Below are 14,626 nucleotides of genomic sequence, written 5' to 3' on the forward strand. Positions count from 1 at the left end.
CAGCCTGGTGATCCCACAGCAGTCCCAACACCCTCCCTGGACAGACAGGAAGAGGCTGAGCATGTCCCACTCCAAGCCTCACAGTCCACAGGGGAGAGTTGGACAGAGAACCCAGGTAGAATAGTGCTAGGTAGGCTGCCAGGAGGCAGCCATGAGAAAGGTCCCTGAGAGGGGTACCCTCAGAGGGGGCAGCGGAGGTTTTATTGGGATGTTGGTAACCACATCCAGCCATGTTGGGAGTCTACTTCCAGCTCTGGGCCCAGGAATCATTCCTGGCAGGGTTCAGAGGTCCATGCATTGTTGAGGATCAAATCAGGGAAATTGCATGTAAGGCAAGCACCTTAAGCCCTGTACTATCTCTCCTCCTAATGCAACTAATTCTTCCTTCCTTCCTTTTTTTTTTTTTTTTTTTTTGGTTTTTGGACCACACCCGGTGGCGCTCAGGGGTTATTCCTGGCTCTGCACTCAGAAATTTCTCCTAGCACATTCAGTGGACCATATGGAATGCCAAAGATCGAACCCAGGTCCATCCCAGGTTGTCTGCATGCAAGGCAAATGCCCTACCCCTGTGCTATCACTCTGGCCAAAGGCATATAATTCTCCCATTTACTGAAATACTGGATAAGTGTCTCATAGAATTCAGTTCCCTCATCTATATAATGGGGAATCAGGTTACAATCTGCGAGGGTCAAATGGGATAAAGAAATTAAAATCTTACCACTAAGTTTGGACATTCTTGGGGCTCAGTTACTGAAAGGGGCCTGAGTCCCTGGGTCTGGCCAGCTCCCCTCCATCCCTGCCCCCTCTCAATGCAACTGCATCTTACCAGGGTCTCTAGTTTCTCCATGAGGGCTTTGTTGAGATGATCCTTCTCCAAATTCTGATTCTGAAGACGCTCCACTGTCAGGGCCAGCTCTGACACTCTGAAGGTGAGGGGTGACGGCCACACAGGTGAACAGGAGACCCACCTCAACTTTCCCGTAATCCCAATGGTGTTTCTTTTTTTTGGGGGGGTTTTGGGTCACACACGGCAGCGCTCAGGGGTTATTCCTGGCTCTACACTCAGGAACCACTCCTGGCAGGCAAAGGGGACCATATGGGATGCGGGGATTCAAACTATGGCCCATCCTGGGTCGGCTGTGTGAAGGCAAACACCCTACCACTATGCTATCTCTCTGCCCCCGAAATGGTGTTTCTAGTTCCTTCATCCCTCCCCAAACCCTGAGATAGGGTCCTGGGGGTGGCTTCCTAGCTGTGTGACCCTGGGAAATTCACTTTTCCCTGGAACTTTGAAAGTGAGAATTTCCCTTTCATTCAAGGGGAAGTTCTCAGGAAGTATCTAGGTCACAGGAGCACAAGACCTGACATAGGGCACATGTGCCCTGAAAGAGAATCTTCTGAGCCTCTGCATAATGGGGTGCCTGAGAAGCCTAGACCATAGCAGGAAAGGGCCCACCCCATTGATTTAACCCTGTCCCTGCTGGGCCATTTCCACCCTGCCTGAGGAGCTGCCTGCAGGCACTGACCGTGCACTGAGGTCAGCTTTGTCCAGGTCACTCTGAGCCTGCAGCTGGGCCAACTCCTTCTCCCGGAGCATCTTGTCCCGAAGCTGTTCCTCCAGCTGAGCCTGCAGCAGGGTCTGCTTCTCCAGGGCTGCCTCAGTCCGGCTCTCAGCCTGCCGCAGGCCGGAGCTCAGTCCCAGGCTTGCCTCTTGCACTGCTCGGGAGGTCCTGGCCAGCTCTCCCCCCAGCTGCAGCAGGTCCCTAGGGGAGAGGACACAGGATAGGGATGGGGTGAAGGGCTCCCAAAGGTAAGTGAAAGGAGCTGGAGAGATAACATGGAGGTAAGGTGTTTGCCTTGCATGCAGAAGGACGATGGTTCAAATCCCGGCATCCCAAATGGCCCCCTGAGCCTGCCAGGAGCGACTTCTGAGTGTAGAGCCAGGAGGAACCCCTGTGCGCTGCCAGGTGTGACCCAAACCCCCCCCTCAAAAAAAGATAAGTGAAAACTATACCATGGAGAGGACTGGAGCACTTGCCTTAATGCTCTTCTGAGCACTTCATGATCCTCTGAGCGTAGGCTCAAGAGAAACTCCCAAACCAAAATTCCATGCTGAGGTTAAATATTTCAGTGTTGGGGGGAGAGATATTCAAAGGGCTGAGTGCATGGATTTGCTCTCCAATAACCTATGGTCCCCTAAGCACCACTGATAGCAATTACCCATGCACAGAGCCAGAGTAGAAACTGGGCACCACCAGGTGTGGCCCCAAAATAAAGTAAAACATGGGGCGAGACTGATAATCAAGTGGGTATTTGCCTTAACACACAGCTAACCTGGTTTCAATCTCATCACCCCATATGTTCCAGAGTACAGAGTCAGGGGTAAGCCCTGATCACCATTGGGTGTAACCAAAAAAACAACAAACAAGAACAAACACACATACATATATACATACAAAAACTACACAAAAAAACCACATGGGGTGGGGGGGCGGAGCGGTAGAGGTAAGGCAAGCGCTAGCCTAGGACAGACTGCAGTTCGATCCCCTGGCATCCCATATGTCCCCCCCAAGCCAGAAGTGATTGCGATTTCTGAGCACATAGCCAGGAATAACCCCTGAGCGTCAAACAGGTGTGACCCCCCCCCCCGCAAAAAAAAAAAACCAAAAAAAAACCTGTACCAGGCCTGAGAGATAGTTCAAAGGGCCAAGCAAGGACCAGACCAATAGCACAGTGGGTATGGGCATTTGCCTTGTACGCTTTTTTTTTTGGGGGGGGGCACACCCGGCATTGCTCAGGGGTTACTCCTGGCTGTCTGATCAGAAATAGCTCCTGGCAGGCACAGGGGACCATATGGGACGCTGGGATTCAAACCAACCACCTTAGGTCCTGGATCGGCTACTTGCAAGGCAAACGCCGCTGTGCTATTTCTCCGGCCTCACACTGTCTTTTTTTTTTGGGGGGGGGGCGTCATACCTGACAGCACTCAGGGGTTACTCTTGTCTCTTTGCTCAGAAATTGTTCCTGGCAGGTTCAGGGGACCATATGGAATGCCGGGATTCAAGTCACCATCCTTCTGCATCTGAGGCAAACGCCCTTCCACTGTGCTATCTCTCCAGCTCCCTTGCACACTTTCGAACTCAGTTCAATCCCCGCCATCCCATAAGGTTCCCAAGTCTGCCAGGAGTGAATCCTGATTTCAGCCAGTAGTAACTCCTGAGCATCACCAGGTGTGGCTCAAAACCCAAACCAAAACAAAAGGGCTGAGGGAGGCTTGGCTTACTCCCTGGCACCACATAACATCTTTTAGGGGAGTCCATTAGTCCATATAGAGCTGGCTTTGGTTGTAGCCCCTTGAGGTCTATCAGGTGTGGCTCATCACACTAGAATGACACTGTCAATCTGGCCAAGAGAATAAGTTCCCCTAACATGGGGGGAGGCTTTGGGGAGACAGCCCATAGGGATTAGTGGCTATATCCAGCATGGAGAACAATCTGGGTAACTCTGAAAATCACAAAATGGATAGGCCCTTACACTCATCACTCCAGCTGATGAACTTCTACAGCTCAGCCCCAGGACCAGGAAAAAAAATCTGGGATATAAGGTGAGCTGAAGCAGCATTGCTTATGTAAGAAATACTGTGCAGAGGATACTGAGAAAAGGGCACCTGCCAGGTAAGCAGCTGACCCAAATTCAATCTCCAGCACCACATATAGTCCCCCTATGCTACCTGGAGTGATCCCTGAGCACAGAGTTAGGAGTAAGCCTGGGCAACACAGGATGTGAACCAAAAACATGTTAAGTAACACCCCCCTAAAAAATAGAGAAATACTGTAATAATCTTAGTGGCTGTCAAAATAAGGATGCTACTTGGACTCAGAGCAAAAGCTCATCAAACTGAGTGCATGTTCTGCCTGTAGGAGAACTGTGCTCAATCCCCAGTACACAATGGTCCCCAGAGTACTGCCAGGAGTGACTCCCCAAAACTGAGCCAGAAATAGCCTCTGAGCACCACCAAGTTAGGTCTAGGCCAAAAATAAAAACAAAACAAAACCGAAAAAAAAGTAACAGATGTCAGAAGCCTAGGATGTCAGAGAAAGAGAAGGTGCCTCAGATGTTTGAGGCCCTAGATTCGATCCCCAATACTGAAATACAAAGTAGAGTGTGCCCTCAGCACCTCACCCCATCTCCACTGGGCTGGCCTCACCTCTCAGTGGACATCTTCACCTCGCTGACCAGACGTCGAACCCCCAGGATTTGCCTCCAGAGGAGCAGCAGGCGGTTGTGCTCATTACTAAAGTAGGTATTGAAGGACTGAAGAGAAGAAGGCTGAGTGAGTGAGGGGCTTGAGAGAAGCAGCCCACTTCCTCCCAGGCTCTGACCAGGTGAGTGGGTCCTCTCGTGGGTTAGGGCATAGGCCTATACTGGGGCAGCCCTGCCCCTACCCACACCTCCTTCTCTCCCAGGGAACTGCAGTAAGGCTAAGTAGACATGCTGGGGCCTGCCATTTACACCTCAGCTAGCAACGGCATGATGAGGCAACTCACTTCATCTTTATCTGTTTGTTTATCTAGTTAGTTCTTTTAATTTTGGAGCCATATCTGGGGTTGCTTTGGTACTATAATCCCAGCTTGGTGCTCTCACTCCTGGTGGTGCACAAAGGACCCCACAGTAAAAATTAAACCTAGTTCTTCTGCACATAAAACATGTGCTCCAGGGGCCGGGTGGTGGCGCTAAAGGTAAGGTGCCTGACTTGCCTGTGCTGGCCTTGGACGGACCGCGGTTCGATCCCCCGGTGTCCCATATGGTCCCCCAAGCCAGGAGCAACTTCTGAGCACATAGCCAGGAGTAACCCCTGAGCGTTACCGGGTGTGGCCCAAAAAACAAAACAAAAAAAAAACATGTGCTCCAGTGCTTGGAGAGATAGCACAGCGGCATTTGCCTTGCAAGCAGCCGATCCAGGACCTAAGGTGGTTGGTTCAAATCCCGGTGTCCCATATGGTCCCCCGTGCCTGCCAGGAGCTATTTCTGAGCAGACAGCCAGGAGTAGCCCCTAAGCACTGCCGAGTGTGGCCCAAAAAACAAAACAAAACAAAACAAAAAAACATGTGCTCCAGACCACTGAGTTATCTCGCTGGCCCTTTGATCCCTCCTGAAACTGGAGGTGCGAGGAGCTGTAAAGGTGTAGACATGAAAGAATACATGCTTCAAATAGGGCCTGAGAGATACTCTAGTAGTGGGTAGGGTACTTGCCTTGCATACAGCTAATCTGGGTTCAATTCCCAGCACCCTCTATGATTCCCCAGAGCTCTACAGGAATGATCCTAAGTGCAGAACCAGGAATAACCCCTGCCCATACCCGAGTGTGACCCAAAAATAAAGACAGTACAGGCTTAGGGTGAACACCTTACATGTGCTTGACCCTGGTTTGACACTCAAAAAATCACTCAAAATGGTTCCTGTCTTCCCAACAACATCCTGGGGGTCCCTGATCATAGGTGAATGTGGCCCTAGTGATCTCCAGCATCCATGGGACCTAAGCAAAAGCAAAACCCCAACCCTAGCACTAAACCATGGCTGGGTTGTCTGAGAAATGCCTCTGAGCCCCCTAAGAACTCCTTGAGAGGCTTCACCAAAAAATTTAAATGAGGATTTAGATTTTTGCTTTATGGCAACCCCATTTTGATTCCAGCACCATCTACAGCCCCTTCAACATAGCAAAGCATGAACCCTGAGCACAGACCAGGAATCTGAGCACTGATGATATGGGCTAAGCACCTCCCTCACCAAACATCCATCAAATAAATAAAGTAGCACCTACCACATAGGGTTAAGGTAAGGCAGCAGGACCACCCCCTCTCTCACGAGACCCCTTCCCCAGGGCCCCATTCCCGAAGTCCAGGCTGAACCAGCAAGGCCCACTGGCATCAAACATCTCCGGGCTCACCTCCTCCTCTCGCCTCCACGCTGCCTCCCGCTGCTCCAGTTCCTTGCAGCTGCGAGTCCAGTCACTGGTCACCTTGCGAATGTCATCACTCAAAGCCCGGTTGGCCGAGCTGGCTTGGCCCAGCTGCTCTCGAAGCATGGCATTCACCTGGACTAGGCTGGCACTCCTGGGTAGGGCAGATAGGATCATGGGGCCCAGAGCCAGCAAGGAGCCAACTGTGGGTCTTCAGCCCGCCCTGCTGTGCCCACCTCTGCTGTTCCTCCTCTAGGCGGATGAGGGCGCTCTCCAGGTCTTGGCTATGCTCGCTGTCCTGGATGGGAAAAAAGAAGCATTAGGGCTGGGACATGAAAAAAATAAGGGACAGGGTCTGCAGCGATAGCACAGTGGTAGGGTGTTTGCCTTGCACACAGCTGATCCAGGATGGACCTGGGTTCGATCCCCGACATCCTATATGGTCCCCCGAGCCAGGAGCAATTTCTGAGCACATAGCCAGGAGTAATCCTTGAGCATCACTGGCGTGACCCAAAAAAACAAAATAAATAAATAAATAAATAAATAAATAAATAAATAAATAAATAAATAAAAAGAAAATAAGGGCCAGCCCTGGCCCACTCTATACCCACCCTCAGCTGCTGCTGCTCGAGCTCTGTGGCTCTGTCTAGAAGCTGCTGCTCCATCTCTGAGCACTTCTTCTTGTACTGGAGAATCTGGGGGGCGGGCGGGAGCAGAGTGTGAGCCTCTAGGGAGTGGGGAGAAGGGCAGTGCAGGCGCACAGGTAGGCATGCACAGGAGAGGGCAGCCCTGACCTTGGCCTGCAGCCGCTGCACAAGCTGGGCCTGTCGCTGCTGGCCCTCCTGGTAAGCCTGCAGCTTGCGCCGGTAGGAGGCCTGCTCCTCCTGCAGCTGCCTCCGCAGCTCCACGCTCTGCCGCACCAGCCCCGAGGGCTCCTGTGTTTCCAGCTCCCCAGACTCCAGTCGCACAGTCTGATCCAGCTGTAGGGAAGGGCCCTGGGTGAGAGTCCTAGGCCTGCCCAGGGAAGGCAAGCATAGGTCTTTGCTGGGGAGGACTGGGGGGGGGCACCAGACTGAGCTCACACTCACAATCCTTTGCAGGCACATGTGAGCAAACCCATGATGCAATACACACAAGCATAGATGTAGCCATGCATGGACATACAGACCCAGTATGCAGACAGGCAGAACAGACCTGGCACACATGGACACATGCAGACAGAAATGTGAATAATGCAGAACACACACACAGATGCAAAGAGGGTGGGGTGGTGGAGACTCTGCCACACTTCGCCACACAGAGAATCTCTTGCAAAAGGATGATTATTAGATGCCCTGTGATGGCTCCCTGCACCCACACCCCAAGGAAGCACAGGGAGTCAGGATTTTTGTTCTCCGTTGTATTATATTTGTTGTAATCGTGGACAAGTAGACTCCAGGAACATAGGGGAACACCTTGCAGGGCAAAGCCAAGCCTTTCATGCATAAGGCTCTATCTCCCTGTTTCAAAACAAAACAAAACAAAACAAAAGGGGGCCAGAGGAATCAATACGCACCTTCAGGTCTGAGTTTAGGGACCTGCCTGCCCCACCTCCACTCATCCTTCCACGGAGCTCAGGTCAGCACAAGAGCAGGCTCTAATAGCCAGTGCAGAGCAGGCTGACTAGCGCCTTCTCTATCCCAGCCTGGCTTTAGATGCCTACTGCTTTCCCGCCTCTTAGGAATTCTCTGCAGCCACCCACTTAATCCACCGCCTTCCAGCTGGCAGCTCCTTCAGTGCAGTGCCAGATACTGTGGGCCTGCCTGACTCTGACGTCCCCCGCAAGCCTGAAGCATCCTTTTATTTTTGTAGTCAGGAAGGGAGGAGGCAGCTGAGGTTGAGCAAGACCAGGAGAGCATCAGGCAGAAGGTGGTATGAGAGGAGGCGGCATGAGAACCCTGCCCATCTGTCTCCCTACTGCCCGGCCAACCCAAGGCACTCACATGCCACCCATGCTGACCCCCATGCTCAGGAGATGCTTAGTGATTATCAGCCACATAGAAACCTCAGCCCCCCTTCCCCTCTGCCTCTGCCTCTGCCCTACCTCCCGGGATGGTGCTGGGCTGAGCCGTCACAGGGGCACAGGGGGAGTAGAAGGAGAGGTGCAGGGGTGCTCATCTGGATCAGGGGCCAGCAATGTCCACCCGTGTGGGGGGACAGGCACCGTGTGGGTGTTGTGCAGGAAGTAGGAGGACCTCCGTAAGTGATGGATGCTGTATCACTATCTCTTCATCCAGGACTGTGCGTGTCTGTTTGTTGGCCTTTGCAGCAGTTTGCCTGAGCTGACAGGGAAGAGGATGGGTCTGGGGAACGTTGATGTGTTGTTGGATGTGGGTGTCAGCTCAGTCAACTGTGGGGTGCATGTCAGAGGCCTCTCACACTTTATGTGCCTGTGGGCACTTTGAAAAGGACATGCTGGGGCCAGAGAGAGCAAGGAGGTAAGGCATTTGCCTTGCCTGCAGAAGGTCTGTGGTTTGAATCCTGGCACCCCATATGGTCCCCCGAGCCTGCCAGGAGAGATTCCTGAGCATAGAGCCAGGAGTAACTCCTGAGTGCTGCCAAGGTATGATCCAAAAACCAAAAAAAAAAAAAAAAAAAGAAAAAGAAAAGGACATGCTTTCAGCTGTAGGGTGTTTGCCTTGCATGCAGATGACTTGGAATGGACCTGGTTCAATCCCTGGCATCCCATATGGTCCCCTGAGCCTGCCAGGAATGATTTCTAAGCACAGAACCAGGAGTAACCTCTGAGCGCTGCCGGGTGTGGCCCAAAAGCCAAAAAGAAAAAAAGTAAAAAGAACATGCTGTATTGCAGACTGTCTGGTTGCATATAGTCTTGAGACAAGGTTTGTATTGAGGGACCAGAGCAATAGTATAGTTGGTCTCTGGCACCCCGTGTGGTCCCAGACCCTGCCAGGAGTGATCCCTGAGTGCATCCAGGGGCACCACTGGATGTACACTCCCCACCCTAAAAGAGATAATGTGTAGGAGCCAGAGAGATAGCATAGCAGTAGGGCGTTTGCCTTGCACATCCCAACTGGGATGAACCTGGTTCGATTCCTACCATCCCATATGATCCCCCAACCCTGCCAGGCATGATTTCTGAGCGCAGAGCCAGAAGTAACCCCTGAGCGCCACTGGGTGTGGCCCAAAAACAAACAAAGATGGTGTGTGCTGAGTTCTTCAGTGGGCGGTGCTATCATGGAATTGTGACAGTCCGGTGTCACACCAGGATTGCATGGGCTGGCAGTGCCCAATGCATGGAGCTAAGTGTGTCTGGGATAGTTTGACATTTCTGGGATGTGCTTTGTGCCTCCGTGAGTGTCTGCAGGGTCTAGATTGTTGCCTATACTCTGGTGAGTTCCACATATCTGCGTGAACCATGAGTTAGTGTCTATGATTTCCAGGGGCCGAACAGTAGCCAGGGGCTGCGCCCACTTCCCCAGAGCTCACAGCCACACTTGGCCCTTCCCACCAAGTCCATTCATGCCTCACCAAACAGCCTTTCCATTTAACTTGGAATTTAGGCTGCCGCCACGCAATGCTTGAAAGTTTACTGTCTCCCTTGGCAACCACAGCCTAGTGCCAGGACTCAATTCACTCTAACCAAGTTGCCATGGACACTGGGAACCCAGGGGTCCCTCCTGTGGAGTTAAGGGGGGTCACAGCCTTTCCTTCCCTCCTAGCCCAGCTGCCTTCCCCAACACCTGCTTCTCAGGGCAGGAAAGGGGATGCAGAATCTACAGAATCCTAAGATCCTCCTCTGGTCTGAGGGGAGGGATACTGAGTCTCTTCCCTACTATGTGGTCATCAGGACACAGAAGGACCTCACCATCCATGGAATATTGTGGGCAGGGCCAGAGTGATAGCACAGCAGTAAGGCGTTTGCCTTGCACACGGCCGACCCAGGACAGACCCAGGGTCTGTCCCCAACATTCCATATGATCCCCCGAGGCTGAAGGGGCAATTTCTGAGCGCAGACCCAGGAGTAGCCCCTGAGCGCTGACTACTCCCTGCAAGCACAAGTTTGGGTTAGTTTTGAGAGAGTTCAAACTACAAGTGTGACCTGACCCAGAGATGGTAAAAAGGTTGGGCAGGGGTGAGCATGGCCAGGAACCACATGTGACTAGGAAAGTGGGGGGTAAACCCTGGCTACCGCTTGAACCCCTAGAATTCATAGATGTCAACACCTGGTTCACACAGATATGCATAGCACGGCACAAGCCCAGCCAATGACCAAAGGTCTACTAGACCCCTTTCCAGGCTGCGGTCTCCGCATTTGTAGAAGAGAATCTCTTGGCTTTGCTGCTTTCCTTGAGTCCAATCCCTGGGAAAGGCCTCAAGGTCCTTCTCATCACAGAGGAGCATCACTCCCCTGTCTCCATCAGAGTCAGCCCCACCCCAGATGTCCTCTCCACGTTTGCCAGGGCCCCCAAGACTCAGGAATGCATTTCTGTGCCGCAGTCCCAACAGAATTGTCCTGCCAGAAAAGGGACCTGCTACCTCCCACCTCTTCTTCCCTGGCCTGCCTTCCAGGCCACTGCCAGCTGCACATTGGCATTTAAGATCCCGGGGGGCTGGCACTGTGTCAGGGGACCACAGAAGAAAGAGCTCAAGGCTAACTCAGGCTGTTACCATGGGCAGTGTTGTCTCAGGCCAGCCTCCCACCACCACCACCACATTCTCTTCGATCCCTAGGAAACCACGGAAGCCCCCTACTTGCCTCTCTGCAAGTCCCAACAAGTTGGGGGCTTGTGTGGGCTGGTAAATACCAGGATCTATGGGCAGTATCTATCCAGAGCCCCCAATCACACATACAAACACATTCCCTCCTTCCAACCTGGAAACACAGGTCCAGTACAGACCAGCCTGGCTCTACCACCACCCCACAGGGGACCATGGCCAGATACAGCATGGGCACTCATCAGCCACAGTCACTTCTTGGTTCTCACCACACCCACATTTCCACTTGCATACACACTTCCCATTTGCACGCACACACACTTCCCTCCTTCATACAACTCTCCCACCAACTTGCACTACCTTTCAACTAACTCTCTTCAACTCCCCAGGGCCAACGCGCACAGGTCAGAAGTCCCAAAAGGCACAATGCATAGACAGTAGCCTACCCTTGGGCCCCATGTCCACAGGGCCTGTCTACTGGGGGGTAGTATATCCTGGCAGGATTGGCTTTGCCCTCCTTACTTGGTGGAACTCCAAACCCCAGGGGAGCAGTAGCAGCTATAGAGTTGCCTGGGCCTAGCCCAGACTATCCCCACAGTCCCCAAGAAAGGCAATATAAATGGGAGCACAAGTGACTTGAGGAGAGTCCAGCAAGAAGGCACAGGGAAGCTAGGGCAGAAAAGATATCAGGAACAGGGGTCGGAGCGACAGCACAGCAGTAGGGAGTTTGCCTTCCACATGGCTTACCCAGAAGGGACCTGGGTTTGATTCCTGGCATCCCATATGGTCCCCTGAATCAAGAGCGATTTCTGAGCGCAGAGCAGGAGTAACCCCTGAGTGTCACCAGGTATGGCCCAAAAAACAAAAACAAAAAAAAGATAGCAGACACAAAGCATGCCAGAATTCAATGATCACTCTCTGGGCCAGAAAAGGAGACTCTGAGAGTAGAGGGTATTTTTGAGGCCATGCAAGCTAGAGCTAGGAAACGCTTGACTGACTCCAAGGGCTAAGAGCCCAGTGGGCAGGCCTGGCTTGGTCATCTTCCTGCCCCTCCAGCAGAGGACACTGACCCATTCCTGACGCCTACAATCACACCCACCCTCTCACTGACTGCATTGTACTTGATGGCCAGCTCATCACGCTCCGCTCGGCTCTGGGCCAGCAGGTCCTCCACCCGGGAGAGCTCCTGCTGCAGCAGCTGGTTCTCCTCTTGCAGTGATAGCATCGATGCCATCTCTGTGTCCGGCAGTGAGGCTGGAGAGGAACAGTGAGTGCAATATTAGCTTCTTCAGGGTTCCTTCAGGTCTGTCTTCCCCCTGCAGGGTCCCTCACCAGGACTGGAGGTGGGATGATGGACCAAACCCTTGGGAGAGAGAAAGGGGGGAAGGTGAAGATGCAGCACAAGGATGCACAAAAAGAGTTGAAGAACAGGAAAAAGGGCACAGATAGGCCCAGAACCAGACATGGATGCAGTGAGGCTGCAGCTGGGAGAGGAAACACAGGAGGGAGACTTCAGGCCTTGGATTCAAAGTTCTTTCCCTCCTTCTCCCCTGACTCTATCTTCCTGGGCTTCAGTTTGGCTGTTCTGTAAAATGGACAGAAAAGTCACCAGGGGATGGAGAGCTAGTACAGAGAAAAGGACACTTGCCTTGCATGTTGTAGACTTGGGTTAGATCCCTGGTATCCCATATGGTTCCCTGAGCCTGCCAGAAGTAAGCCCTAAGCACTACTAGGTATGAACCAAAAAAGAAAAGAAAAGGGAAATAAAGAGAGAGGGAGAGGAGAGAGAGAGAGAGAGAGAGAGAGAGAGACAGAGACAGAGACAGAGACACAGAGAGACAGAGAGACAGAGAGAGACAGAGACAGAGAGACAGAGACAGAGACAGAGAGACAGAGAGAGAGGTCATTAGATCATACGAGGAAGCAGATAAAGGAAAGAGCTTCTGAAAACTTTCAAGGTTAGTGCTCAAAATAGCATTGACTGGGTGACTGGGTTTTGAGGAGAAAGAGGAAGAATTAAAAGAGAAAAAGAGGGGCACGAGTGATAGCACAGCGGTAGGGCATTTGCCTTGCACGCTGTGAATCCAGGAAAGAAGGTTCAAATTCTGGCATCCCATATGGTCCCCTGTGCCTGCCAAGAGTGACTTCTGAGCACAGAGCCAGGAGTAACCCCTAAGCATCATTAGGTGTGGCCAAAAACCAAAACCAAAAAGCAAAATAAATAAAAGGCTACATTTCCAGGGCCAGAGTGATAGCACAACAGGTAAGCATCTTTTTTTTTGGTCTTTGGGCCACACCGGGGGACCATATGGGACGCCAGGATTCGAACCGACCACCTTAGGTCCTGGATCAGCTGCTTGCAAGGCAAACGCTGCTGTGCTATCTCTCCGGGCCAAACAGATAAGCACCTTGCATATGACCAACCCAGATTCAATCTCCAACCCACTTATGGTCGCCTGAGCCCCTCCAAAAAAGAAAAAGTTGTATTTCCAAAAAGTGCTAAGTGATCTTTCTACTCCCAAGAAAGGCTCTGTCTTTTCCCTATAAGTTTGTTTTTTGTTTTGTTTTGTTTTGTTTTTGTTTTTGGGTCACACCTAGCAGTGCTCAGGGGCCACTCCTGGCTCTACGCTCAGAAATTGGCCCCGGCAGCCTTGGGACCATATGGGATGCCCGGATTTGAACCACCATCCTTCTGCATGTAAGGCAAATACCTTATCTCCATGCTATCTCTCCGGTCCCAAGGCTCTGTCTTTTCCCATCTGGAGATTCCTGGGGCCTCAACACCCTAGGTCTTCCCAAGAAAACTGAGGAAAAGAAGTATGGCAGGACACAGAAGTGGCAGTAGCCACTGGGTGTGCCCATCTCAGATGCACACCACTAACGACACCTGCATTGCTTCCATCAGGAGACACTGGGACCCTCAACCTGGCCAGGTAGAAAGCAGATAGAACCACACCTCAAACTTCTGCAGAGACCCAAGTTTCAGTATTGCGTTTTTGTATATTTTGTATATTTGTTTGTTTTTTGGTGGTGGTGGTGGTGGGGTGAGCTACACCCAGCAGTGCTCAGGGGTTACTAGTGGCTCTGTGCTCAGCAGTGATATCTAGGTCTCCATCCTTAAAGATGTATGTCAGGGGCCGGAGAGATAGCATGAAGGTAGGGCATTTGCCTTGCATGCGGAAGGACAGTGGTTCGAATCCCGGCGTCCCATATGGTCCCCTGAGCCTGCCAGAAGCGATTTTTTGTTTTTTTTTTTTTTTTTGGTTTTTGGTTTTTGGTTTTTGGGCCACACCCGGCAGTGCTCAGGGGTTACTCCTGGCTGGCTGCTCAGAAATAGCTCCTGTCAGGCATGGGGGACCATATGGGACACCGGGATTCGAACCAACCATCTTAGGTCCTGGATTGGCTGCTTGCAAGGCAAACGCCGCTGTGCTAGCTCTCCAGGCCCCAGAAGCGATTTCTAAGTATAGAGCCAGGAGTAACCCCTGAGCACTGCGAGGTGTGACCCAAAAACCAAAAAAAAAAAAAAAAAAAAAAGATGTATGTCAAGCTAAACTGCCCTCACTCTGTAATCTCAGTAATGGTCAGCCAGCTCATGCCTACCCTGGGGAAATAGTCATTTGGTTATTGTCCTTTTTTATTTGTTTCTATTTTAGGGTCACACCTGGCATCGCTCAGGGGTTACTCCTGGCTCTGCGCTCAAAAATCATTCATGGCTGGGGCCGGGAAGGTGGCGCTAGAGGTAAGGTGTCTGCCTTACAAGCGCTAGCCAAGGAACGTACCGAGGTTCGATCCCCTGGCGTCCCATATGGTCCCCCCAAGCCAGGGGCGATTTCTGAGCACATAGCCAGGAGTAACCCCTGAGCGTCAAACGGGTGTGGCCCAAAAAAAAAAAAACAAAAAAAAAATCATTCATGGCATGCTCAGGGGACCATATGCTGGGATTCG

At 51.9% G+C, this 14,626-nt stretch overlaps 1 protein-coding gene across 1 annotated transcript in view; it reads right to left on the reverse strand.

Moving 5' to 3' along the window:
• Positions 1-14,626, reverse strand: part of CROCC (ciliary rootlet coiled-coil, rootletin) — a 52,466-nt gene that overhangs the window by 36,427 nt on the left and 1,413 nt on the right. The window contains exons 3-10 of the mRNA XM_049772147.1: positions 11,778-11,932; positions 6,754-6,939; positions 6,571-6,654; positions 6,196-6,257; positions 5,948-6,113; positions 4,208-4,314; positions 1,527-1,763; positions 827-923 (exon numbers count right to left, since the gene is read on the reverse strand). Of these exons, the coding sequence (XP_049628104.1) occupies positions 827-923; positions 1,527-1,763; positions 4,208-4,314; positions 5,948-6,113; positions 6,196-6,257; positions 6,571-6,654; positions 6,754-6,939; positions 11,778-11,932 (1,094 nt within the window). The remainder of the gene's footprint in view (positions 1-826; positions 924-1,526; positions 1,764-4,207; positions 4,315-5,947; positions 6,114-6,195; positions 6,258-6,570; positions 6,655-6,753; positions 6,940-11,777; positions 11,933-14,626) is intronic.

This window comes from Suncus etruscus, chromosome 4, assembly GCF_024139225.1.
Source record: "Suncus etruscus isolate mSunEtr1 chromosome 4, mSunEtr1.pri.cur, whole genome shotgun sequence".
In the NCBI taxonomy this organism is placed as follows: Eukaryota; Metazoa; Chordata; class Mammalia; order Eulipotyphla; family Soricidae; genus Suncus; species Suncus etruscus.